Here is a 25,048-nt window from a genome sequence, read left to right on the forward strand (position 1 = left end):
ATAAGAACAAGTATGGGCTATGATTGATGTTTTGGAAGTGGGTGTAATATGCATACATGATATACATAAAGCAAAGATGTTCAGTTCTTCTCTCCTAAAGAAAGTTTTCCAAATAACCAAAGCGACACCTACCCAAAGCAATCTACAGATTCAATGCAATCCCTATGAAAATACCAACAGCATTTTCCCACAGAACTAGAACAAACAATCCTAAAATTTGTATTGAACTACAAAATACCCTGAATAGCTGAAGCAATCTTGAAAAGGAAAAACAAAACTAGAGGTATCACAATTCCAAACTTCCAAGGTATACTACAAAGCTGTAGTGATCAAAACAGTATGGTAAGGTACAAAAATAGACACAAAGATAAGTGGAACAGAATACAAAAGCCCAGTAATAAAGCCACACTTATATGGTCAATTAATCTTTGACAAAGAAGGCAAGATTATGCAATGGAAAAAAGTCTCTTCAACATGTGGTATTGGGAAAACTGGAGAGCTAAATGCAAAAGAATGAAATTGAACCACTTTCTTACACCACACAAAAAAATTAACTCAAAATGGATTAAAGACCTAAATGGGAGACCTGAACTACAAAATTCTTGAAAGACAGCACAGCTAGTCATTTCTCTGACATCGGCCATGACAGCATCTTTCTAGATATGTCTCCTGAGGCAAGAGAAACAAAAGCAAAAATCAACTATTGACACTACATCAAAACCAAACAAACTTCTGCACAGCAAAGGAAATAACCAACAAAACTAAAAGACACCCTACTGAATGCGAGAAGATATTTGCAAGTGATAAATCTGAAAAAGGGTTAGTATCGAAAATATTTAAAGAACTTAAATAACTCAACACCAAAAGAGCAAATAATCCAATTAAAATTGGGCAGAAGACATGAACAGACATCTCTCCAAAGAAGACATCCAGATGGCCAACAGACACATGAAAAGATGCTCAACATCACTCATCATCAGGGAAATGCAAATTAAAAACACAATGAGGGATCACCTCACACCTGTCAGAGGGCTAAAATCAAAAACACAACCGTTGTGCACTGTTGGTGGGAATGTAAACTTGTGCAGCCACTGTGGAAGACAGTATGGAGGTTCTTCAAAAAGCTAAAATTAGAACTACACTATGATCCAGTAATAGCATGACTGGGTATTTACCCAAAGAATCTGAGAACACAAATTTGAAAGGATATATGTGCCTGTGTTTATTGAAGCATTATTTACAACAGCCAAATGATGGAAGCAGCCCAAGTGTCCAATGATGGGTAAATGGATAAAGAAGAAGTAGTATATATATATATATCATTCAGCCATAAAAAGCAAGGAGATCTTGCCATTTGACAACATAAATGATCTACGGAGTATAATATTAAGTGAAACAAGACAGAGAAAAACAAATACCATATAACTTCACTCATATGTGGAATTTAAGAAACAAAGCAAATGAACAAAGGGAAAAAAAAAGAGACAAACCAAAACAGATCCCTAACTATACAGAACAAACAGAGCTACCAGAGGAGAGGTGGGGGGATGAGTGAAATACACGAAGGGGATTAAGAGTACACCTATTACCATGAGTACCTAGTAATGTACAGAATTGTTGAATCACTATATTGTACATCTGAAAATAATATAATACTATATATTAACTACACTGAAATTTTTTTAAAGCTACCAAAGGACACCTAAAAAATCATAAAACAGGGACTGGAGTCCAATGTCAGCAAAGAAATAACAATGCAAATTCACTAAAGGGTTCTCTGAGCTCTGATAAATTGTAACTCAAATTGTGTAAGACTTTAGCAGATTAGTAACACAGCACTGATATGTCCCTTTCTTTCAACCAAGAAGCTGTGGCCACTGTCTGAGATCAGCTAGGTTAGCATAGTTCTGCTCTCTATGATCACAGAGAAATGAGAAGGACCCACTTGGGCTCAGGCTTTGGCCTGAAGGGGAGGCTGAAAGTGCAACATCAGGGCAGGGCAAGCATGTACAGTCACAGGCCAAAGGTCCTATGATGGCCCTGTGCCTTCATGCCTATAAACTTGTGATTCTGTGACTCTGTGTCAGACTCTGTGAGGACCTCTGTCTGACCACATGACTATGTGACTATGACAGTATATGAATGACTTTCTGCACCACTGAGGGACTCAATGTGATGAAGAAGAATCAGTGAGCAAGCCTGAAATGCAGCAGCCATGACAGAGAAACAAAATCAAGGGTGGAAAAAAAAAAAAAATCAAGGGTGGTGTTCTGAGCCCAAGGGCTGAGGGAGTTTCAAGAAGGAAGTGATGCTGAGCTGCCCAATGATGGTGTTTCGTCAACTGAGTTGAGCTGCCATTAATTATGTGGACAGTTGGATTTCACCAAGTTCATCAGGACCCTATTCCCAGAAAGAGCACTAAAGGAGGAAGAAATAGATACTGGAAGTTTTATTTTTATTAATATTTTTATTAAAGTATACTTGACATACAATCTGTTGGAAATGTTAAAGATGTGTTCCAAGGGTTGGTTACAATCATCTCTTTTTTGTAGGAACAAAGCCTTTTGGACTAAGAGTCAAAGGAATCTACCAGATGTGATGATGGAGACTAATAAGAACCAGGATTGCCAATTTCCTCATCCCAATGTCTCCTTATTGCTACAAAGAGCTTAGATGATAGACAGGGGACAATAGGCCCCCACACAGAGCAGTGTGACATCAGGAAGGTAGTTCCAAAATAGAACATTATTCAGCTTTAGCCTCCCAAGAGATGAAAATAGAAAGCTTTACAAACAATGATTCTGATGAGCACATTTCAGACAGGAGGGGAATGTGAAGGACAGTTTGAGAGGCAGCAAGCAAACAAAGAAACCACATCATAAGCAGCTCACATGTCTCATAAGAACATGCATGCCAGAAGAGACCAGGAATGCAAGGATTCTCACTGACTCTTCCATCTAAAATCAGCTGAGAGTGCCTGCAGAGGAGAGCTTACTGGTTAATGTGACAGATTAAAAAGTATATATATATGTATATATATCATAATTGAACACATGAGAATCTGTGTACAGAATGTTCTAGATGAGGTCAATACAGGGGATCCCTGGGTGGCGCAGCGGTTTGGCGCCTGCCTTTGGCCTAGGGCGCGATCCTGGAGACCCAGGATCGATTCCCACATCGGGCTCCCGGTGCATGGAGCCTGCTTCTCCCTCTGCCTGTGTCTCTGCCTCTCCTTCTCTCTCTTTGACTATCATAAATAAATAAAAATTAAAAAATACATATTTTTAGATGAGGTCAATACATATGACGGCATTTAAATGATATGACTGAATGAGAATGCCATGGAGACGGCCAAGACTGAGCGTTGGGGGGTTTGGAAGACACACAGAGGAAGAGAAGCAGAAACTGGATTGGCGTGAGAAGTGGAGTGAAAACACTCTTCAGAAGTTTGGAGGAAATCTTGATAAGTGTGGTGCTTCAAAGGTCTTAGAGAAAAAAACAAAAAACAGTGTTTCAAGAAGCTAGGGAAGAATGATTACGGCAAAGGCCATTGGAAGCTTAAGGAAAGAGGTCAGAAAGAGGTTTGACTCCGTTAAAGGCAGGCATGAGGTAACAGGCCATCAGTGGCCAGAATGAGAGGAGAAAGGACTTAACCATGAAGGGACAGGGAGTGAGTGAGGACAATGCTTTGAGGGCCTGTGCTCTTAAGCAGGACAGAGAAAACAACATGGCAGCTGGGAAGATCAGGGTTAAGAGAGTTTTTAAAGGAAGACAGGAGCGTTTTAAAGGCATGCTTGCATTCTGAAGTAAATGATCCAGAGAGGAAGAAGGCGCTGCTGATACAGAAGAGTAAGGAGATCACCATAATGATGAACTGGAAATGAAGTAAGAACACGAGACCAAGGGAAATTCAGGAAAGCCCGTAGGAAGGCAAGAAGGCAGGGGTTATGGACAGAAGTTGGAGGTTCTGTCCTCAGCGAGACAATGGCTGAAGCCACCATAGAATAAGAGAGGAAGGACTGGCAGCTCCATGGATGGCGGCACCAGGAGGCTAAGGGAGGAAGAGTCTGATAAGAAGGACAAAAGTCAAAGAGGCAAGAGTGAGCAAGGGGAGTACCCTACCCACACCCCTACCTGGTAAGAGGACATTGGGGAAAAACAACTATAGAGGGCTGCATGAGACTCTGTGTCCTCAGAGGACAGTCACAGAGCAAGAAGGTAATGGGGGAGGCTGGTTTAGAGAAGAGGTTGCAGGTGGAGGGTATGCCATGACCTGCCCAGTGTCAAGGGCTTGGCTGAATGGATTGTGTGAAGGGGAGGGTTGGCGGGTGGGTCCGAATGTGGGGGTTACAGAATGTGTAGGGCAGTTTAGGTATGACTGGAGAGCCTTGAGATTTTTTTTTTTTATAAATTTATTTTTTATTGATGCTCAATTTACCAACATACAGAATAACACCCAGTGCTCATCCTGTCCAGTGCCCCCCTCAGTGCCTTGAGATTTCAATGGTGACTGAGGTGTCTGGGTCATGAAAGGTGATGGATTATCTAGAGGTCAAAACACTCAGCCATTTAAACACCTGGGCCTACTGGCTTGTCCATACCTGGAGGTCTTCTTGTCTTCTGACCTGTGATATGGGGTTTGAGTTCTTTGACAGCTGCTGTCAGAGACAGCTTATTTGGCCGGTTGAGTAATGGCTCTGGCCCAATATAGGGAAGCTTGCCTTCCGCATTTGTTACAGTTGTACCAAGAAGGGTTTTCCCTCTCAAATTTTCTCTGTGTGACCACCTGACCATCACCTGCCATCCATCTTCCTCCAGGCCTTTCAAGATAAAGCTTCAATTGCCTCAGGCCCTTGACCATTTGATCTGTTACATTATTCTTAAAATTCATTTGTTTTGATACAATGCAACTGAAAAGTGTGAGAGGCCTGGTCTCTACAGTTAACTTTTTACTTGGTTCTCCTGCTTTTGTTTTGTTTTGTTTTTGTTCTTATGAGAATAATGGATTAATTTTCAAAAGACAGGGAGTTTACTTGACAATTTTTTTGAAGACTCATATTTGTTAATGGCTCAGGTCCACTGGGAAGTCCATAAATAGGGCACGTTTTATTGAATGCATGACATTACCTCCATGATTCTGGTGATCGATGCCAGGTTTCTCCGGACTTGAAAGAGGCGTGTAGGGGGAGCAGGTGCCTGACCTCCTTTCTTTGATGTTCCATTCTTGTAAATAATGAGCGGTTTGTCTTTGAACAAACTCAGCAGGTGAGCAGGCTCTTTGCCTTGGGAGACTCGGATCTGGGAGGGCGGTGGATAAAAGAAATGTGATGAAGGGCACAACGAAGGAGGGTTCTATTTCCACATGTGTTATTTTCCTTTTAGAAAACAAAACAAAAAATAAATAATCCAGAGCAGGAGGCATGATGATTATCAGATAATATAGGTTAATGCTAATCAGGCACAGTGTTCTTTACTTAAGAGTCTTTGACTCTAGACACAGTTCGCTGAGCCATTTCTTGTAGGGGGAAACATCACCCTACTGCACCACTTCCTGCATCCAGAAAGTATAAAATCGTGTGTTCATGGCCATCTTCAAAAGAGAAAAAACAACAAAGTGCTGATGTAAGTCACTGTAAAAATTACTCTTTCTTAAAGAGCACCCACATTTGATAGCTGTGTAGTGACACTCTTGTTTCTGAAATGTTTTGGATCTTGTTCAGAAGATAAAGAGATGTGCATGTAAATGCTTCCAAAAATAAGATGACACCGAAGCATACTCATTACTTGTACATATCTACAACTATGAAATGAAAAATTATGATAACATAGCCTCTAAGCATCAAAATCTGGCAACAATAAATACAATATATTTTCTACTTTTTATTCATAGAAATGGTAATATATTTGCTTAATACAAGCACTTTAAAAATATGTAATATAAGGACTTTTCAGGATAAGAAAATTGAAAAAAGTAAATGGTAAATTATTTAATTTCACCTATTAGCTTAACACCAGATATTGGATTAGAAATGAGTTTCCTATTTCTTTTTTTTTTTTTAAGATTTTATGTATTTATTTATGAGAGACGCAGAGAGAGAGAGAGAGAGAGGGGCAACAACACAGGCAGAGGGAGAAGCAGGCTCCATGGACTCGATCCAGGGTCTCCAGGATCATGCCCTGGGCTGAAGGCAAGCACTAAACCGCTGAGCCACCCAGGCTGCCCGAGCTTCCTATTTCTTACATAAATTATTGATGCAATTTTTTACATAGTTCAACTTTTGTGTAAGTTCTCTATATTTTTTCGATTATTTTGCCCTATGCTAAAAATGAACTGTCTTACACACCTAGTGTGTCTTTTTCTAGAAGCCAAGTAAATGAGAATGCTGATGCACATACCATAGCAGAGAGGTCTAAAGAACGTTGAAAATAATTAACTTTCTTTCTTATTTTATTAAAAAAATTTTTAAGTAAATTCTATGCCCAATGTGGGGCTTGAGCTCACAACTGCAAGATCAAGATTCACATGCTCTACTGACAGAACCAGCCAGGCACCCCTTACAGATATCTTCCAATTAGTAGACATTCAAATAAGCAAGTAGTAACTTATGAAAATGTCTTTTAAGTCACAAGGTTAGCTAGGATTACCTAAAAAACTGTTGTTGGCTTGGCATTTCCTGTAACAGTGAGAAAATTTCAACTGCCAACATAAAAAAAAAGATGGCCCCTGATTAAGACCCATTTTCCACTGCTAAATTAAAATAAAAGAGATAAAAAGTAAGTTGAAAAACTTTCACTACTGCTAATGTACACTACAAAGAATTTTATTTTTTTTTTTATTTTTATTTTTTTTGTTTTGTTTTGTTTTTTTTTATTTATTTTTTTAATTAATTTATTTATTTTTTTATTGGTGTTCAATTTACTAACATACAGAATAACACCCAGTGCCCGTCACAAAGAATTTTAAAACAGCAGTACAGCACTGGAGCTGCTTATACATTATTGTAAACTACTGCCATCTAGTGATTAAACTAAACATTACCATTTCATTGTGAATTTAGGATTCAGTGAGCTAATATTTTTTTTTTTTCCAGTGGGCTAATAATAATTAATGGAAATTCATTCACTGGGCATACCAAATATTTTATTACAAAAGACAGAATTTATAAAGCACAATGTAGATCTTCAAAGTTTTTGCATATTTTGGTAAGGAACACTTTAAAGATCAATTACATGACACTGATGTCAGTTCTTAACTAGAAATATTTCTTCAAGGGGATCCCCGGGTGGCTCAGTGGTTTAGCACCTGCCTTCAGCCCAGGGTGTGATCCTGGAGTCCTGGGATCGAGTTCCCATTGGGATCCCTGCATGGAGCCTGCTTCTCCCTCTGCCTGTGTCTCTGCCTCTCTCTCTCTCTCTCTGTGTCTCTTATGAATAAATAAAATATTTAAAAAAAATTTCTTCAAGAAGTGAATGTAACAGTTCATGGGAAAGTAGAATTCAGTGCATTTTAAAAATTCAGTCATCTTGCTAATTTATAAAAAAAAATTAAAAAGTTTATATGAACATTTACATTTACATTCAAATTGCTTTATATATATCCATTAACAAGCACCAAGACAGGAAAGAAACCAGCAGGAAGACCAAATTTAGCGTCCACATCTTAGATTCTCTGTACTAAAATATTTGACTTACCTCCCTATTTAATTATTACCCTTTAAGAAGTAAAGACACATTTACAATGATTTGAAAACTGGAAAGTGATCACCTGGAAATAATAACTTGGGTAGAATCGTTTAATGTCAACTGTCAATTCTTTGGGTTCCTTAGATCTATTAATAGCTTTTTGTTTTTGTTTTTAGTTTTGTTTGCTCTCTCTTTTCCAGAATCTGAGAGAAATAGTATGGCATTAAAGTAGGAATATTTAAGTTGCAAAATGAAAAAGATGCAATATTTAGAAAATGTCATATTCCCATCCCAACTTGAGAGGAAGGCTTTAACGAATCATCTGGCTAGCAAAACTTTAACTTGCGTGTGCTCTGGGAGTAAAACTATCCCAACCTGCACAGCCTGTCCTCTGAGGGACCTATCCAACTGAACCGTCAGGAATGCAGATGTTGTCAGTTCGTCTCGTGTGGCATTCGCTCCTTGCCTGGAGGAACCAAAGTAAAATAAATTAGTTTGTATTTACATTTTAAGACTTTCTAATGTAGGCATTTCAGAGACTTAAGTCATTATGAAAGATCAAGATGAAACCGTTTTGACGTGATATACCCACGGAAGCTATTGTTTTTTGAAAGTACTAACAATGAGCCATGGACTGCCCTGTGCGTTGCCTAGGACTACACATGATAATTATATTTCTGTCCTCATTTTATAGAAAAAAATATTGAGGCTTAGCTCCTTATATAACATAGCTAAGTAATCAGGGCAGTCTCATTTCAAGTTGGAGCTGCCTATTTTGGGAAACCATCTCCACAGTAAAAATAATACATTTGAGTAGAATAGGAGCCTCATCTGTTAGGCTGGATATTAGAAGCATCCTATCATTACATGAATGTTTGGTGACCATAGTAACAAATGTCTGGACCCAGAAAAATCAAGAAAATAATCATCAGAAGTAGGGAGTGGAGTGGCCCTGTTTTGTCATTCTAGCGATTCTTTAAAGGAATTATCAGTAAAACCATAAAAGTGGCTTAGTTCTACCAGAGACCCAGATAATAAGGGCCAATAAATCAGTTCATTCAGTTCATTTCCAATTTCTCTTTCTAAGGTAGCTTGTGATTATATCTCCAAACTCTAGCTTAACCTGTAAAGCAACTTTTGGGAGATCTGCTTGTTTGATGACTTTGTGGGGGTCGGGAGGGAAGCCAAAGCATTGAGCAGTTTCTTTCTAGCCTATTTTCTCATCTCTGTCTCACTAGGGGTTAGCAGGAGAAACACTAATCCTGGAAATGGATTTGAGAAGTTAACCAAGGCACCCAGGTGGCTTAGATGGTTTGGCATCCAACTCTTGATTTTAGCTTGGGTCATGATCTCAAGGTCATGAGATCAATCCCCACATTGGGGGCTTGAGAATTTCTCTGTCTCCTTCTGCCCCTCTCCCCCCACTTGCACACATGCTCTCTCTTTCTAAAATAAATAAATAAATCTTTTTTTTTTTTTTAAAGAAGTTAACCATATCTTTTCTTCTGAAATTTTAAGACTGACCTACTTGTCCAATACCCAGAACAGATTAGCAATAACCTCCCATCCTGGGCAACACACACATATACATACACACACTACACACACCCCAAAACACTGGGTACAGGAAACATGCTTTGTTTATTTCAGAATATTTCATTGCACCAACAGGGTGAAATGATATAAAAATGTTCACAATGGGGGGGGGGCAAAAAAAAGGGACATGCTCACATGAAGCACATATTTGAAAGAAAATTAAAAATGTTTTCCCTAATAAAGACACTCATGAAAATATAGTCCTTTAATGCTAATAGCCTAAATTTTCAAGGAGCCTATAATGTGAACAAACACTTCTGTGAACCACCAGGACCACAGAGTGGGGAGTAACAGAACTGTGGGTGACAGCTGGATCTGTTACCACTTGTCATTTCTCTGACACATCTGCAATTCCCTGACTTCTCCATTTCCTCTTTGTTTCTGTAGAAAAACACTCAACTGACTATCGACAGTATCACCAAATTTTTGTTTCAATTCCCATTTTTTTACCTCTGAAGTATTTCAACAAGCAAACCTGGAAAGCCTCACCAAACTTCCACCTTTGGACACTCTCAATACATTTTTCACTACTTGGGGCACCTGGGTGGTTCAGTGCTTGAGTGTCTGCCTTTGGCTCAGGGCATGATCCCAGGGTCCTGGGACTGAGTCCTGCATTGAGCTCCCCATGAGGAGCCTGCTTCTCCCTCTACCTATGTCACTGCCTCTGTGTGTCTCTCATGAGTGAATAAAATTTTTAAAAAGTTTTTCTTCACTATTTACCTCTTCTACTCCATGGCAAAGTGACCCATGCACCCAACCACACAGATTCAGACCAGTTTGCTTTATGGATCTCTGATGCAGGGGGTTAAATACGCTACTGCAACTAATACATAATAAAGTTGCTCTTTGTCTCTAGCTTTGAAAATCTATGTTTGGGCGCTGGGGGTGGGGAGCAACAGTCTACTTTGACATGATTTCTTCTTTATAAACTTTTGGCGCTTGTTACAAATTAAAAATAAATGCTGCATGAAAATGGAATTTATTGCTTTGAGAGATTCATCATTGCCATTGTTCAACAATATTTGTTTAATTTCAATTACCTGACATTCCAGAGAAAAGATCACTGCTGAAATGTTTTTTCACCCTACCATTTTAGAATATAAGTGGTTTCAGGAATAAAAACAATAACGTATATGTGTGTTCAGTAGTTAATTCCAGTCCTTCACCTTCTGCTGTGCCTCCTGGACTTAAACATTTGCACCCCTGCACCAAAATTATCACATCAACTGTGAAGTTGTTTAGTTTGAAAGATAATCTTCAAGAGATCTGCTTATTTTCTAAATATCTCTTCACTGTTCTCATACAAGCTTTGAAGTCCTACAAACCATGCAATGTTAACAAACTTCTGTATTTAACATCCATGATATTAAATGGCAAAGACTCTCAAAAGGACTCTCAGGTATCTAACTTATATTCTTGATATTTTATAAAAATCAATTCTCATCATAGAAAACCCAAACACATAAAATTGAAAAGAACAAATTAAATGATCTCTCCCTCCATTCTTGTCCCATCCCAAAGAGAGTAACTATTAAGAGTGTGGCATATTCTCAACTTTTCCCTTTGCATTTTTGACAGTGAGGGTCAAACCTGCTCTCCTCCTAAGTTTTCTATCTCAGTGAATGAAACACTACCCACTTGTGCATGGACTAGAAATCTGGGGTCACCCTTGATGTGGTCATCTTGTTTCCCATAGCCAGTCGTTCAGATGCCAACACCTTAATACCACACATTGGTATTGAGTTCTCTCCCTGATGCTTTCAACACTCAGTTCTGGCCACATTCTCATTCAGCTGGATGACTGCAACACATTCCCAATGGCCTCTCCTGCCAACGATCTTCTCCTATCAGTCCATTCTCATAGAGATGTCAACCAGAACAACTTCTCTAAGAGGAAAGCCAATCATACTACTGCCCTGAGCAAACTCTTTGACTGGTTTCCAATACCCTGAAAATAAAGTTCATGCTCCCCAGACACTTACAAGGCCATTCACCGGTTGGCTCCTTCTGATTTCTCCGATTTTATCTTTTGCTCCCTAACTTTGCTTGTTACTAGTAGATGAGAGCATACTTTCTCTGCATTGCTTAGAAAAACTTCTCTATTTGCTGGTCTGCCTCGCTGATACTTCTGCTTCTGCTTAGATGTCCCTTCTTCTAGGAGCCCTAGGAGTGGGCTTAGAGATCTTGTCTTGAATTTCCCAAAGATCAGCTTGATTTTATCTTAAAATACTTCATACTTTATTGAAGTGCCTAATCACCTGCTTCCTTTCAAAGTGTAAATTCTTAAAACACAGGTCATATATTTTTTTTAACCACTCTATCTTTAGTATGTATCTAGCACAGTGCTTGCCACATAGAAAGTGTTCAGTGAATACTTTCAAATAATTTGAGAAATAGTAACTGCATTTAACATTGATCATCTGATTTCATCTGTTTTAGTTATATCCACATAGTTATTCACATAGATTACAAATTGTTAATTTTTCAAAATAGTCTTTTGAATTCCTTGCTTAGTCTTTCTTGTTTGATCTAAGTGCCACGATCAATTATATTTTTCATATACAAAAGAGACTTAAAGGACACCTGGGTGGCTCAGCAGTTGGGCGCCTGCCTTCCGCTCAGGTCATGATCCTGGCATCCAGGATCGAGTCCCACATCAAGCTCCCTGCAAGGAGCCTGCTTCTCCCTCTGCCTATATCTCTGTCTCTCTCTCTCAGTCTGTTTCTCTCATGAATAAATAAATAAATCTTAAAAAAAAAAAGAGTTAAGACGAAGACTAAGAAACAGAATGTAAAAGAAAAGCTGACTGAGAACAACTGATTATCCCTACAAATGCCAGGCTTTGTACAAATACTTTTCTGAATTAAAATTTTGGAAGAGGAAATGCCAAATGGCCAAATACCAAGGTATAGCTGCACTCAGCTTTAGACTTAAAGAGAGCTATAGATCAAGGTGTGAGATGTTGCTTCACCAATTACGACAGTTGTGAATGTGGGGCAAATTACTTAATCCGTTTGATTCTCCCTTCCCCTTATTTTTGAAAATAACACGGTTGTAAGGAACAAACATAATAAATGGAAACATCTAGCACTTTGCTAGTACAAACACGCTGCTCCAAAAAATGGTTACTATGAAGATGACACCTTAAACACAGAGTCAAATAGCTAAATACATTAATCCTTGACAGAGTATGATGGGAACCATTGCCTAAGGCAGTGCAGTGCCTGTTAATCATGAAAGTGCATGTGAATCATCTGGTGATCTTTTTAAAATGCATGTTATACTTTAGTGGGTCAAAGGTGGGTATTGGGATTCTACATTTCTAACTAGCTCACTGATGATGCTGATGCTTCTGGTTCCCAGACCACCCTTTGGGTACCAGAGCCTACAGGATAAAGATAATCATTCCATCTCCTGAACATGGTTGGGTTCAAGGCACTGGTCAATGTAAGTGGTAGGTGGTCACACTATAGGAATGGAGGTGAATCTGTCAACTGGTAGGACCCTCACCATGTCAGCAGAGACCTGCGTCCATGTCCCACATAGGCAAAAGTAGGATTCTCTTCACCCCTGCACCTCCTACCCACACCTCTCAGTTTTATGATCTTCTTTGAAAAGGTTTTTCTTTTTTAAAGTTTTATTTCTTCTCAGAAATATTTTATTTTACCTGATTTCTGTTAACAAAAAATTTGAGAATCACACACTATATGACTTGTTGCAGAATCCTCATGCCTTTGGAATAGCCCAGCATGGTATGTATACTTAACTTACCTGATTGGATATTTCCCATTGGTCAGGGACTTAGCATGGACTCTTAGTAAACTTAACCCTCAGTTAACTCAAATCATTATGCAAAACCATATAAGATGTGGATACACTGGCATTTTTTTTCTCTTCTATTGCCACAAATTTCATGAGGACCAAGAGTAAAATGCATCATTTTGAAACAGGGTCATAAATTATATATATATCACTTAGAGGGTTTGCCTCACTGCAATTTCACAGCTCCAATTAAGATGGACTTCGGTGAAATTTAACAATAAGCATACATGGTAGCCAGTGCTGGCCAGCTGGAGTTAGCTTGCAAGGGAGGTGAAATATTCAACTACATACCCACTAAAAGAATACTACATTTGGATATCAAAATCTTTTTCCTAGACTAGAAAGAATGATTTTTTGAAAAAGATTTATTTATTTATTTGAGAGAGTGAGAGCATGCATGAGTGGGGGGAGGGCCAGAGGGAGAAGGAGAGAATCTCCAGCAGATTCCTCACTGAGTGGAAGAGGCAGACCCTGGACTTGTTCTCATGACCCTGAGATCCTGACCCTGAGATGATGACCTGAGCTGAAATAAAGAGAGGCTGAATCAACTAAGTCACTCAGATGCCCTTAGAAAGGATGATTTTCATCTAACCTCCTCATGCTTGTGGACAGGAGTTACAAAATATAGTCAAAAATCATACTGAAATAAAATTCCACATGCATGCTATACAAATCTCACTGGACTAACTATAGGATAATTCTACCCCATATCCCATGGAATTTAATGAAATGTCACTTTGGAGCAGAATCTGCCTTCTTTGAAACTTGAGATTTATGAAAGAGGAAAACTTACCATGTGTAGATAATCTGTCCTCCAGGATAAGTATAGAGGATAATGTAGCAGTCACCACCATAGAATTCACCATATGAATTCTGGTCAATTTCGACCCTACCATTATTTTCTACACGCCAAATCTGAAAGGAATGGAATGTGTGTACCAAAATTAAAATTTTCTTGATCTAATAGTACTTTTCAGAAGGCAAAATATTAAAATTTTCTTGACCTAATAGTACTTTTCAGAAGTTAAAAAAACTTTTTTTAGACCTATTGTTATGTTAAACAATTTTTAAATTACTTTTCTAACTAGTTTTCAAATTAAGCAATGAGAAGAAATTTTATCAGTTTGACAATTTTGTTGACTGATTTTTTAGGTGCTTATATTTTTTGCATCCTCCATAGTACTTAGCTCAGTTCTGAGCCTATTAATACATACCTACTGTTCGATTGGTTAGTGAAAATAACATGAGACTTCAGTGGAATAATGAAGTAAAACATTCAGCCCAGAAATATATCCCTTGTATAAAATATTTCAATCCTCTGGGAGATAACTTGTTTGTTAAAAATTTTTTTTTCCCTGCGCTGTAAGGCATGAAACCAATATCTCCTCAGGCAACAGTGACAGATTGGGACCAAATAATCAATATGCCAATTGCCTGAATATTTTCAAGAGGTGCCATCCAGACATAAGACTGAAAAGATAAAAGTAGGCAGAACCAGTTTTTTTCTAGTTTCTTATCCTCATCACAGATTAAAAACACTCCAAGTTGGAGAGATGAGTTTTAGATGAACCAAGAAAGTAACAGGAGAGAGCCTGCCAGGCACTTTGTGTATGCAGGCCCCACTGGGGAGGGGGGAGGTAGAGGATATGCCCCTTGCTTTAAAATTTGGAGATGAACAAGTGGCAGTGCTTTCAGAGAGAAGCATGACATCCTGGTGAGCTGAGGAGAAACAGCAGCACTGCCAGGCTAAACCCAAAAAAATCTAGAGAACGTTTCCAGACTTCAGAAGTCCTGGGATGACTCAAGACATCTCAGAGACAATGTGACCTGACAAAGGAGACTGCAGGTGATGCTGGGGAACCAAATCTGAAACAAGGCTCTCTGGCTGTGCTGAGCTTAAGAAAAACATTATCTGAGTAGGAGACAGACCCAGACCAGAAGCTGATACCCCTCGGACAATGGCCATAAGAAGCATTTGTCCCTTGGCAGTTCCCACAACCCTTGGAGAGCTTAGATTCACACTGTGTGTCTTTGAAAAGAGGAAAAACTACTTCCTAAGTCTCTCAACCATATACCTTGCTCCAAACACTGTAGGAAGCCTTGGGAATACAACAATAAAATATTCAATCCCTGCCCTCAAGGAACTATCAAGAGGGCTAGGAAGAAAAATGATCAATTCTGCAATATTTTATGATGGGTTCTGTGAAAAATATTACTTATAGTTTGAGCACAGAGGAAGGCTGCTTCAGGGCAGAGGGAAGGCTTTTTAAAGAGATGCAGCTTGTGACTGAACTGAATTATGAAGGAGTACATGTGGAGACTTTAGCCAGAGGGAGAAGGGAGGGGAAGAGCCCTCAGGCAGTGGAAAGGTGAGACAGAGAGGAAAGCAAGGATCGAATTATGAAAGTTCTTGCAGGCCCAGATGAAGATCAATGTTCTCAGGAAGACTATGGAGAGCCATTAAAATATTTTATGAGAAGATGTGACATTACCCAGTTTTTATTAAGTGAGATTACTCCACAGTAGAGGGTGAAGAGAGTTGAATTAAGGAGAATTATAGGGTGTTATTAGCATTTTTTTGGCAAAAAAGGGGAATAATAAACAATTTGAATGCTCTAAAAATATCTGTGATTTTAGCACATACCCATTTTACTTTTGTGAATACCTGTAAGGTACAAGGAAAGGTCTAATAATGGTAGTTGCTACACTCAAAGCAATTTGCCCTGACTGGACAATCCCAGTTCCAGGAGCAGGAGCAATTCTGGACCAGGAAAAAGACAGCTGGGTTCCATATCACATCTCTGAGATGGTAATGAAGTGATCTTGCACGAATCACCTAACTTCCTGGGATCTCAACATACACATTGTAAAGCAGGATTGAAGGTCAGCGAGTATCTTTTCCGGCTTTAAATTTCCTGATTTAATATATAGTCACTGACCATCTTCATTAACAAATAAAATTAACAAGTAAAAGTACAATGTTTGTAATTCTCTGAAATTACATTTCCAGGTATACTGGTGTAAGTGGTCTTGATGAAAACAAACACACAGAAACAGAAACAGCCAAATACCTCCACTTTGCCGGAACCATCATCCACCATATTGTGCTGGGCAGCCATCTGTGGAGAAGTATGTAGTTTTGAGGCATCAAATGGAATTTGTTTTATTCGAGCCACTTTCTCGGTAACATACACTTTCCCAAAGCCATCACTCTGATCCTTCTCTCTCCAGTCCTTAAAGAACTGTTTGAAGATCGGTGTTTCCCCTCCTTCTGGAAGAACTTGAATCTAAAATTTAAAATAATAATAATAATAATAATTACAAAAAGAAAATAGAGGAAAGTCATTCATCCAGTAGTGGAGAAAATACTAAGGAAATGAAAAGACTATCTTGGTTTCTGCAATGACCAATGGAAACTTAGAAGCTGGGATCCTTAAGTGAATGTAACATGGAAGGTTATCAGATATCAAGGTAAAACAGTCCAACGCTCCTTTCTGTCATAGCGAAAGTGAATGCACTGAATTTGGATGCTGGAAGAAAGAACAAAGTTCTCTCGTGTTACCATGACAGTCAAATATGTATGACTATTTTTCTCCATTGGGCTTATAAGAGGTCTGTAACCTGGAAGAAATGATCTCGTTATGTTCCTTGGGTCAGGACATAAAACTAAAGAGAAAGGATGAGGCTGAAAGACTCAGAAAAGGCGGAGTAAATAGGTGGCAGGTGTCTAAACTGATGTCGATGAAGCCAAATCTTAACTGGGAATTAGCCCATGTCTGGACAACTTGCTCTACGGACTAACTGGAAAGTCCTCTCAGTTCACCCAGCTGTGGTTGATTATCTTCACTGAAATGCTGTGGAGGAAGTAGATGGGGTCTTTTTTTCATCATGCAGGTCCACAGATGGTCTGATAGGTAGTTTCTGCAAAATTCCATCCTCACAAAATTCCAACCATTCCCTATGGTTCTAGGGACACAGGACACAATGCGACACACACATAAGGGAAGGAGGACTTCCATGCATATGTTACTTTGAACCAAATTCTCTCATGAGTTTTGTAGAGATATGATGAGTTCCCATATTTTTAATTTTTTACTAGCCAGCTCATTTGCACACATACCTGGGTATTGGTGGAATAATTCATCTGCTTTAGGAACTCTTCAGCTGTCTTCATTGCAGCCTTTCTCTCCTGGGGATTAGCATCTTTACCTAAAATGGAGGACAAATGAAAAAGACAGAATCTCAGAGAAGGAAGATATCATATGATTAAGAAATATTTGTGCACCAAGCAATGAACATAATTACAACTTAAATATAACAATGAGAATGGAAAAATTTCCTAGTATGTTAAATATAGTTAGTAATATAATGATCGCCTTATATAAAAAAGACTTTTTATATTGCCCTAATGCTTTCTTTAACACTATCATTCTTGACATGATACTAGTAGGAAGAAAATAGGGTTTTGATGTCTGCATTTTATATGCGCTATTTACAGATCAAGTCTCAAAAAGATAGTCTTTTTTTAAATCAGAAAATATGTTTTCTTTACCTTTCCAAAGAAATAGCTGTAAACCTGAAGCGCTGCTACAATGTCAATGACATTTTTTACCTTTCCATACGAAAACTTGTTTTGCAGCACCATGATCCAAAATAAAGCATTCTTCAGAAAGCAGCATTGCCATGGAGAAGGGGTTTTCTTCTGCAACCACAGTCACTCTCATGGATCCACTGGCATCTGAAACCTAATATAAAACCCATGAGCTTGTTTGCAGATAATAAAAATGTTCTAAAATTACATTATGGTGATGGTTGTACAACTCTGTAAACATAATAACAACCATCAGATTGTATGCTTTAAACGTGTATAGTATGTAAATTGTATCTCCACAAAGCTCTTTAAAAGAAAAAAAATAACAAAAATCCATGAGCCAAATTATACCCTAAAAGGTTTTTTAAAAGTTCTTTGGACAATCAATAAAACTAAAAAACAATATACAGAATGGGAGATGATATGTTTAGATGGCATATCTGATAAAGGGTGAGTATCCCAAATATATAAAGAACTTACATAACTCAACACCAAAAGACCCCAAACAGCCCAATTAAAGATGGGCAAAAAAGACATGAACAGACGTTTGTCCAAAGAAGACATTCAGATGGCCAACAGACACATGAAAAGATGCTCATCATGCTTATTATCAGGGAAATGAAAATCAAAACCATAACGCAGTATCACTTAAACCTGTCAGATTGACTAAAATAAAAAGCACAAGAAACAACAAGTGATGGCAAAAATGAGGAGAAAAAGAAACCTTTCATGCACTGTTGGTGGCAATGCAAACTGGTACAGCCACTGTAGAAAACAGAATGGGGGTTCTTAAAAAAGTAAAAATAGAGCTACCATATGATCCAGTAATTCCACTACTGGGTATTTATTTACCCAAGAATATGAAAACACTAATTTTTCAAAGATTTTATTTATTTATTCATGAGAGACACAGAGAGAGAGGCAGAGACATAGGCAGAGGGAGAAGCAGGCTCCATACAGGGAGCCCGACGTGGGACTCGATCCCAGGCCTCCAGAATCACACCCTGGGACGAAGGCGGGGCTAAACCACCGAGTCACCCGGGCTGCCCAAAAACACTAATTTGAAAAGATCTATGCAGCTACATAGGTTTGTAACAGCGTCATCTACGATAGCCAAATTATGGAAACAGCCCAAGCATCCACTGACTGATAAATATAGAAAGAAGATATGGTATGTATATAAACAATATTCTCAGCCATAGAAAGAATGAAGTTTTGCCATTTGCAACAACAAGAATAGATCTAGACTTTAATGCTAAGTGAAATAAGTCAGTCAGAGAAAGACAAATACAATGTGATGCTACTCATATGTGGAATTTAGGAAACAAAACAAATGAACAAAGGAAAAAGAGAGAGAGAGAGAGAGAGAAACCAAGAAACAGATTCTTAACTATAGAGAATAAACTGATGGTTACCAGAGGGAAGGGGGGGGATGAGTGAAATGGGTGAAAGGGACTATGAGTACATTTATTACCATGAGCACTGAGTAATGTATAGAATTGTTGAATTGTATAGAATTGTTGAATTGTTAGTACACTTAAAACTAACATAACACCGTGGAATTTTTTTTTTAAGTCTTTTGGGGTAAAAGAACCATTAAAAAAAGGTTAAGCTTCAACACCAGACCTAAAGCATCAGAAAATAATCATAATAGTAATGGCTAAGGTTTGTAGAGATTTCTATATAATAGGCACCAAGTGATGAACTTTACATGATTACTAATTTTTAGAACAATCTTTTCAACTAGATAATAATTTTACACTCATTCTATATAATAAAAGCTAAAGCTTAAACATTTATTCATTCAACATTTACTGAGTGCCTACCATACACTAAGCACTATACTAAGAAGGCATTGGTACATTATAGTCTATGCTTATAGACTGTTTTCAAATTAAATCCTGTAATTTAAGTATATTTTGTGTAAGTTGTCGAAGTAGATTTCTTCTGTCACAAATAGTTACTTACTTAGACTCCTGAAGTTTGGAAATAACCACAGAACATTTATTTAGGGGCACCTAGGTGGCTCAGTCTATTAAGCATTTACCTTTGGCTTAGGTCATGATCTCAGGGTCTTGAGATCAGGCCCTTTTTCCAGTTCCCTGTTTAGCAGGGAGTCTGCTTCTCCCTCTCCCTCTGCCCCTGCCTGTGTGCTCTCTGTCTCAAACAAACAAATAAAATCCTAAAAATAAAAATTAAAAAGTACATTTTTTTAAAAGCTGGAGGTGGTCTTGCAAAATTGAAAGTGATATTAATGCCCAGGTTAGAATTCACTGTTTTTCAAAGGCCAGCTTGTTAGTTACCTGGTACTTGATAAATATGCAGACTCCAGGGCTCTCCCAAGATTAGTGGTTGTTTTTCAGCATTGTGGTGGGGTTTGAATCCTGGTATTTTTTTGTTTTTTTTGTTGTTGTTGTTGTTTTTTAGAAATTGCCTAGGTGACTCTGCTTCCCAGCTATGTTCTGCAATCCCAAATTACAGTACTTTCAGACAGATTTTTATTTTACATATAAGCAATACATTATATATCCACTAGAGGGAGCAATGATTCAGGATTAACATTTTCACATTTTAAAATATTTTAGTTCATAATGCTCTCCAAGAGGAAGGATGGTTTTATTTGATGATGTGGCATAAAAGATATTTAAGCTGTTGAAAGGGGATTTTGTAAGCAGTAGTGAAAAAAAAAAGTGCCATTAAGACTTTACTTTCAGGGCAGCCCGGGTGGCTTAGGGGTTTAGCGCTGCCTTCAGCCCAGGGTGTGATCTTGGAGACTCAAGATCGAGTCCGTTGCCGGGCTCCCTGCATGGAGCCTGCTTCTCCCTCTGCCTGTCTCTGCTCCACCCCCCTTTCTACTATTAATTAATTAATTGAGAGAGAGAGAGCACACGCACTGGGGTTGGGGCAAAGGGAAAGGAAAGGCAAAGGCTAAGCAGACTGTGCCCCAACACTCGGAGATCCAGACCTGAGTGGAAACCAAGAGTCCCAGGCTCAACTGATTGAGCCATTGAGGTGACCCGTGAAGTCTTTAGAATAACAATTGCTGTGTGACTTATATTAAAATCATCAGTATTTAGCAGAAGTGGTGACTACATGTTCCTTTGCCCTCTAGGAAGAAAATAATAGACTTCCCCTTTACAAAATGCAAGTTATTAGACACATTTGATCTTCATTCAGATCAGTTTCTGAGCTAGAAGTTCCCTTAAAGAAGAGCATATGTAACTCCTTCCAGTGATGACTGATGACTACTTAGTTCTGCAAAGAGATTAATGGTCTGTTCTAAATCATGTGCTTGGAAAGTTACAAGGGATGGGAACTCTTGAAGAATCCCATTTGAGCAGTCTCTTCAAATGGTATATCTGTAGCTTCTGTTACTTTCACCAGCAATAAAATTATAAAATCATGGAGTCATAAGGAACCTAAAAAAAATCTCATGTAATCTTTTTTTTTTTTTTTTTTTTTTTTCAGATAAAAAAAACTGAGATCCAGCATGGTCATATCTTGCCCAAGGTCATCTAGTGGGTGATCACCACAAGGTCTCCAATGCCCAGGATAGGGCTGTTTTTACCCTGTTTCCTCCCAGCTGTTTGATTTGATAGCTTTGCCCTCCTGTAACATTAAAATAATGTGAAGATTTTATAGTTTATCACAATTTTATAAGAAAAAGTTTCCCAAGTATTTTTATTCCATGAAGGAAACATTTTATTGAATGTCATATATATCAAAACATATTGTTGCAAACTATCACACAACCCTATTTAATTTTATTTAAGTTGTAGCAATCATTTCACTTATTATTTGACATTTTTAAGAAAAGTAAGTAACAAAAAGAGGAATTTTAATAAGCACACTAGAGCAAAGAATGGATTCTGCCTACATACTTCTCTTTGAGAGCAACAAGAATTATCAGCTGTAGCAGAGTCCTTTCCATAACAGGCCTCTGGGCTACATCCAGTCTAGTAAAAACAACAGAACTCACTAACAGTGAACTTACCATGTAGAGTTTGGCCATTTTCCTGTTAGTTATGTCTGCTACGATGTCGTCATCATCGTCTCCATCCCTGAGCTCAGGCTTTGTCCCTAAAACCTAGAAAAAAGTGACCAGATAAAAAGATAAAGATCTCTCATTAAAGGACGCAGGGTTTAGCTTTTTTTTTTTTTTTTTTTTTAAGTAAACTATCTTATATTTCTAAAGACACAGATTATAAAATATTTGCAGTTAAAACGACCAGGCTCAAACATTTCTCACCAATCATACCACACTGGCCTTTTCCCAAGGATCAAATGAATCAGTTGCATTAAGTAAACAAACACTGAATTTGCCATGATGTGAACTTCCAAGAAAGTAAAATCCTACACTTTGAAAGCACAGGTGTTCATATTATTTTAGACTAGTAGGAATCAATTAAAATATGATTTCTAAATTCACTTCCATAACAGAATTTCTTCTTGTGACCTCCACTTCTAGAAGTAATCTATAGGTTTAATTGCAAAAACTTGTATCAAATTACTATTTGAGGGTAGAGTACCGTTATCATTAGATAAAGGACAAATTCTTGACTACACAATGCTATTTCCTGCTACATATATGGCATAGTTTCTGGAGCATAAGAGATACTCAATAAGTGATTGTCAAATAATAAACGAACGTATTTATTCTCTGAATATATGATATAATCCAAATGTTCAAGTATATAAGGCATTATTAGAAAGCACATTTGAATCTGCTTTGATTTTCTACTCACTACAATCACAAAAATATAGGTATACAAAGCAACCTAACTGATTAAATTAATTGACACAAATATAATATGTCAAGGACAGGAAAAAAATATAAACTTACTCTAAATAATGTGACTTTTAGAACAACATAAGCATAATTCAAGTTTAGAACATGCAAAGAAGATATTCATTTAGATTCAATAAATATTTCATATACATTTCATATACAATATTTCATATACAAACACCTGCATAATGTGTTTTATTTCACTACAATACATTGTGTGAAAATACATACTGCCAAATACCAGGCAACAATAAAAATGTATATAAATTCTAATCCTTGTTCAAGTATGGACACTGCCTCCAGTTTAGAAACACATTACAGAAGCTATTTTCTCTGGGAACATGCAGATCTTTCTGTTGACACAGTGATCAATAAAACATTTTAATTATTGTATATATCAAATGATGATGATACAGTTTTTCTTTTTTGCTAAAAGTAGGATCAAGACAAAAATTAAAACACTTGCAAAGGTGCTTTTTTTTTAAACAACTTTACTGTGCTAGAAGTTTGCATGTCTTCTAAGAGCAGGAACAGGCTCCTTATGCACCCTTTCGTGATTCAGCTTCAACCAGGATAGTAGTTTGGAATCAACAATTTGGGTTGAGGACACATCTAATACTTGGAAGTTTCCCAGTGGGCCAAGTGAGTCTGAGATTTGGGACACACTCTAACTTTTAATTTTCAGACAACAATTCCCATATGAGCCAAGGATCTTAATTAGCCTCTCAAAGGATTGTAGCATAGTTGGGAGTTGAACCCGTGGGATTTACCAGAAACAGGCTTAACTGCACGGTAGGGGAATGATGTACATTGTCAGGTATTGCCAAGAATCATTTTAAAGTTCAGTTGAGGGATCCCTGGGTGGCGCAGCGGTTTGGCGCCTGCCTTTGGCCCAGGGCGCGATCCTGGAGACCCGGGATCAAATCCCACGCCGGGCTCCCGGTGCATGGAGCCTGCTTCTCCCTCTGCCTGTGTCTCTGCCTCTCTCTCTCTCTCTCTCTCTCTCTCTCTCCGTGTGTGACTATCATAAATAAATAAAAATTAAAAAAAATAAAGTTCAGTTGAACAACTAAGCATTTACCAAATACCTCTCTGGGGTATGAGTAAACAAATGAGTTTCTAACCACCTTCCCAGACCTTAAGGATACTATATCTTGCCTGGAAAGAGAAAAATAATTAAACATGTTCTCTTTATCAACTAAGCTATATATTTTGATCCTTGAAATAAACTATAAATACAGCTTTTTTTTATAAGTAGGATAATGCCTAAATTTAAAACATTCATTTTAAGTTTCTCAAGTGATTATCATGAACTTATATGATCCTTGGTGGATAAAAAAACATATATTTTGACAATATAAAGAGGAAAGGAAACAGAGAAGTCTTATCTGAGAATGTTTCTTAAAAATTTCTTCTATTGTCCTAGCCAAGACCTGTCACTCAAGCTTGGAGCCTCCCTGCCCCTCCCCTTCCTTCAATTATTTTCTGTAAATTTCCACTTAAAAGTATCATCATCCTTTAAAATGCTCCAGACTGAACTTAGCTTTCTTTAAAAAAAAAAAAAAAAAAAAGATTCTATTCATTTATTCGAGAGACACAGAAAGAAAGAGAGAGAGAGGCAGAGACACAGGCAGAGGGAGAAAGAGGCTCCATGCAGGGAGCCTGACGTGGGACTCGATCCAGGGTCCCCAGGATCACGCCCTGGGCTGCAGGCAAGCGCTAAACTGCTGAGCCACTCAGGGATCCCTGAACTTAGCTTTCCACAAAACTCACCATTCGCAATCCTCCATTTGTGTCAGTGAATCTCTATTCTATTCACCTGGACTTAAAATCAGGAGGTTAATTTTGGATACTTCCTGTCCTCCATATTGATCTCTTACCCTCATAGTCATTCCATTCTACTTCTTTATCATAATGTTTAGAGTCACCTTATTCCCATCTTAGCAAAGTCCCTCACCACCTGAGTCAATTGATGGGTTGCACCTACTCCTGTCAGTTCCTTCCTGCCCTCAGGGCTCACCTCATTTTTTTTTCATCCAGAAAGTTATCCTGTACCCTGGATGGGAGGCCCCTTATTTCACTTTGCTCCTAAGTTTCAAAAATATGACTTCAAGGATCCCTGGGTGGCTCAGTGGCTTAGTGCCTGCCTTTGGCCCAGGGCGTGATCCTGGAGTCCTGGGATTGAGTCCCATGTCGGGGTCCTTGCATGGAGGCCGCATCTCCCTCCCACCCCCCTCTCTGTCTGTCTCTCATGAATAAATAAAATCTTTAAAAAAAATTATGACTCCAGATAAAGGTTTCTATCTTAAATCTGCACCGGTGATTCTTAAAGTTCAATGCAGTCAAGCAATATGTGGGTAACCTGATAAAATAAACAATCTCAACTGCCAGCCATTAGGTCAGGAGGTTTGGGGTGAGGCCCCAGAATCTACACTCCAGATGATGCCAAACTGGCTGCCAAAACTCTGTCTGGATTCCAAAGCCCCCTCAGAGACTGGATGTTACCTACACTGCATTATTTCTCAGCATTCTCTGCCCTCTCTCCTTCTCTCACCAAACTGATATTT

General features: G+C 38.2%; 1 protein-coding gene and 1 long non-coding RNA gene across 4 annotated transcripts in view; one reads left to right on the forward strand and one right to left on the reverse strand.

Annotated features, from left to right (window-relative positions):
- LOC140608962 (uncharacterized) overlaps nucleotides 1-21,602 on the forward strand; it is a 62,929-nt gene extending 41,327 nt beyond the window's left edge. The window contains exons 1-3 of one of the 2 annotated variants that reach the window (XR_012010957.1): nucleotides 2,724-3,086; nucleotides 3,294-4,137; nucleotides 21,161-21,530. This is a non-coding gene — a long non-coding RNA (uncharacterized lncRNA). Of the gene's footprint in view, nucleotides 1-2,723; nucleotides 3,087-3,293; nucleotides 4,138-21,160 lie in introns of those variants that run through there. The other variant, XR_012010958.1, reaches the window with a different exon arrangement.
- The window catches only part of SCIN (scinderin), a 77,816-nt gene that overhangs the window by 8,957 nt on the left and 43,811 nt on the right, over nucleotides 1-25,048 (reverse strand). For both annotated transcript variants that reach the window (XM_072783979.1, XM_072783980.1), the window contains 7 exons: nucleotides 21,687-21,779; nucleotides 17,714-17,846; nucleotides 17,222-17,310; nucleotides 16,173-16,388; nucleotides 13,895-14,016; nucleotides 8,059-8,149; nucleotides 5,128-5,298 (listed from right to left, as the gene is read on the reverse strand). In XM_072783979.1, coding sequence (XP_072640080.1) covers nucleotides 5,128-5,298; nucleotides 8,059-8,149; nucleotides 13,895-14,016; nucleotides 16,173-16,388; nucleotides 17,222-17,310; nucleotides 17,714-17,846; nucleotides 21,687-21,779 — 915 coding nt within the window. The remainder of the gene's footprint in view (nucleotides 1-5,127; nucleotides 5,299-8,058; nucleotides 8,150-13,894; nucleotides 14,017-16,172; nucleotides 16,389-17,221; nucleotides 17,311-17,713; nucleotides 17,847-21,686; nucleotides 21,780-25,048) is intronic.

Source organism: Canis lupus, chromosome 18 (genome assembly GCF_048164855.1).
Source record: "Canis lupus baileyi chromosome 18, mCanLup2.hap1, whole genome shotgun sequence".
NCBI classification, from domain to species: domain Eukaryota; kingdom Metazoa; phylum Chordata; class Mammalia; order Carnivora; family Canidae; genus Canis; species Canis lupus.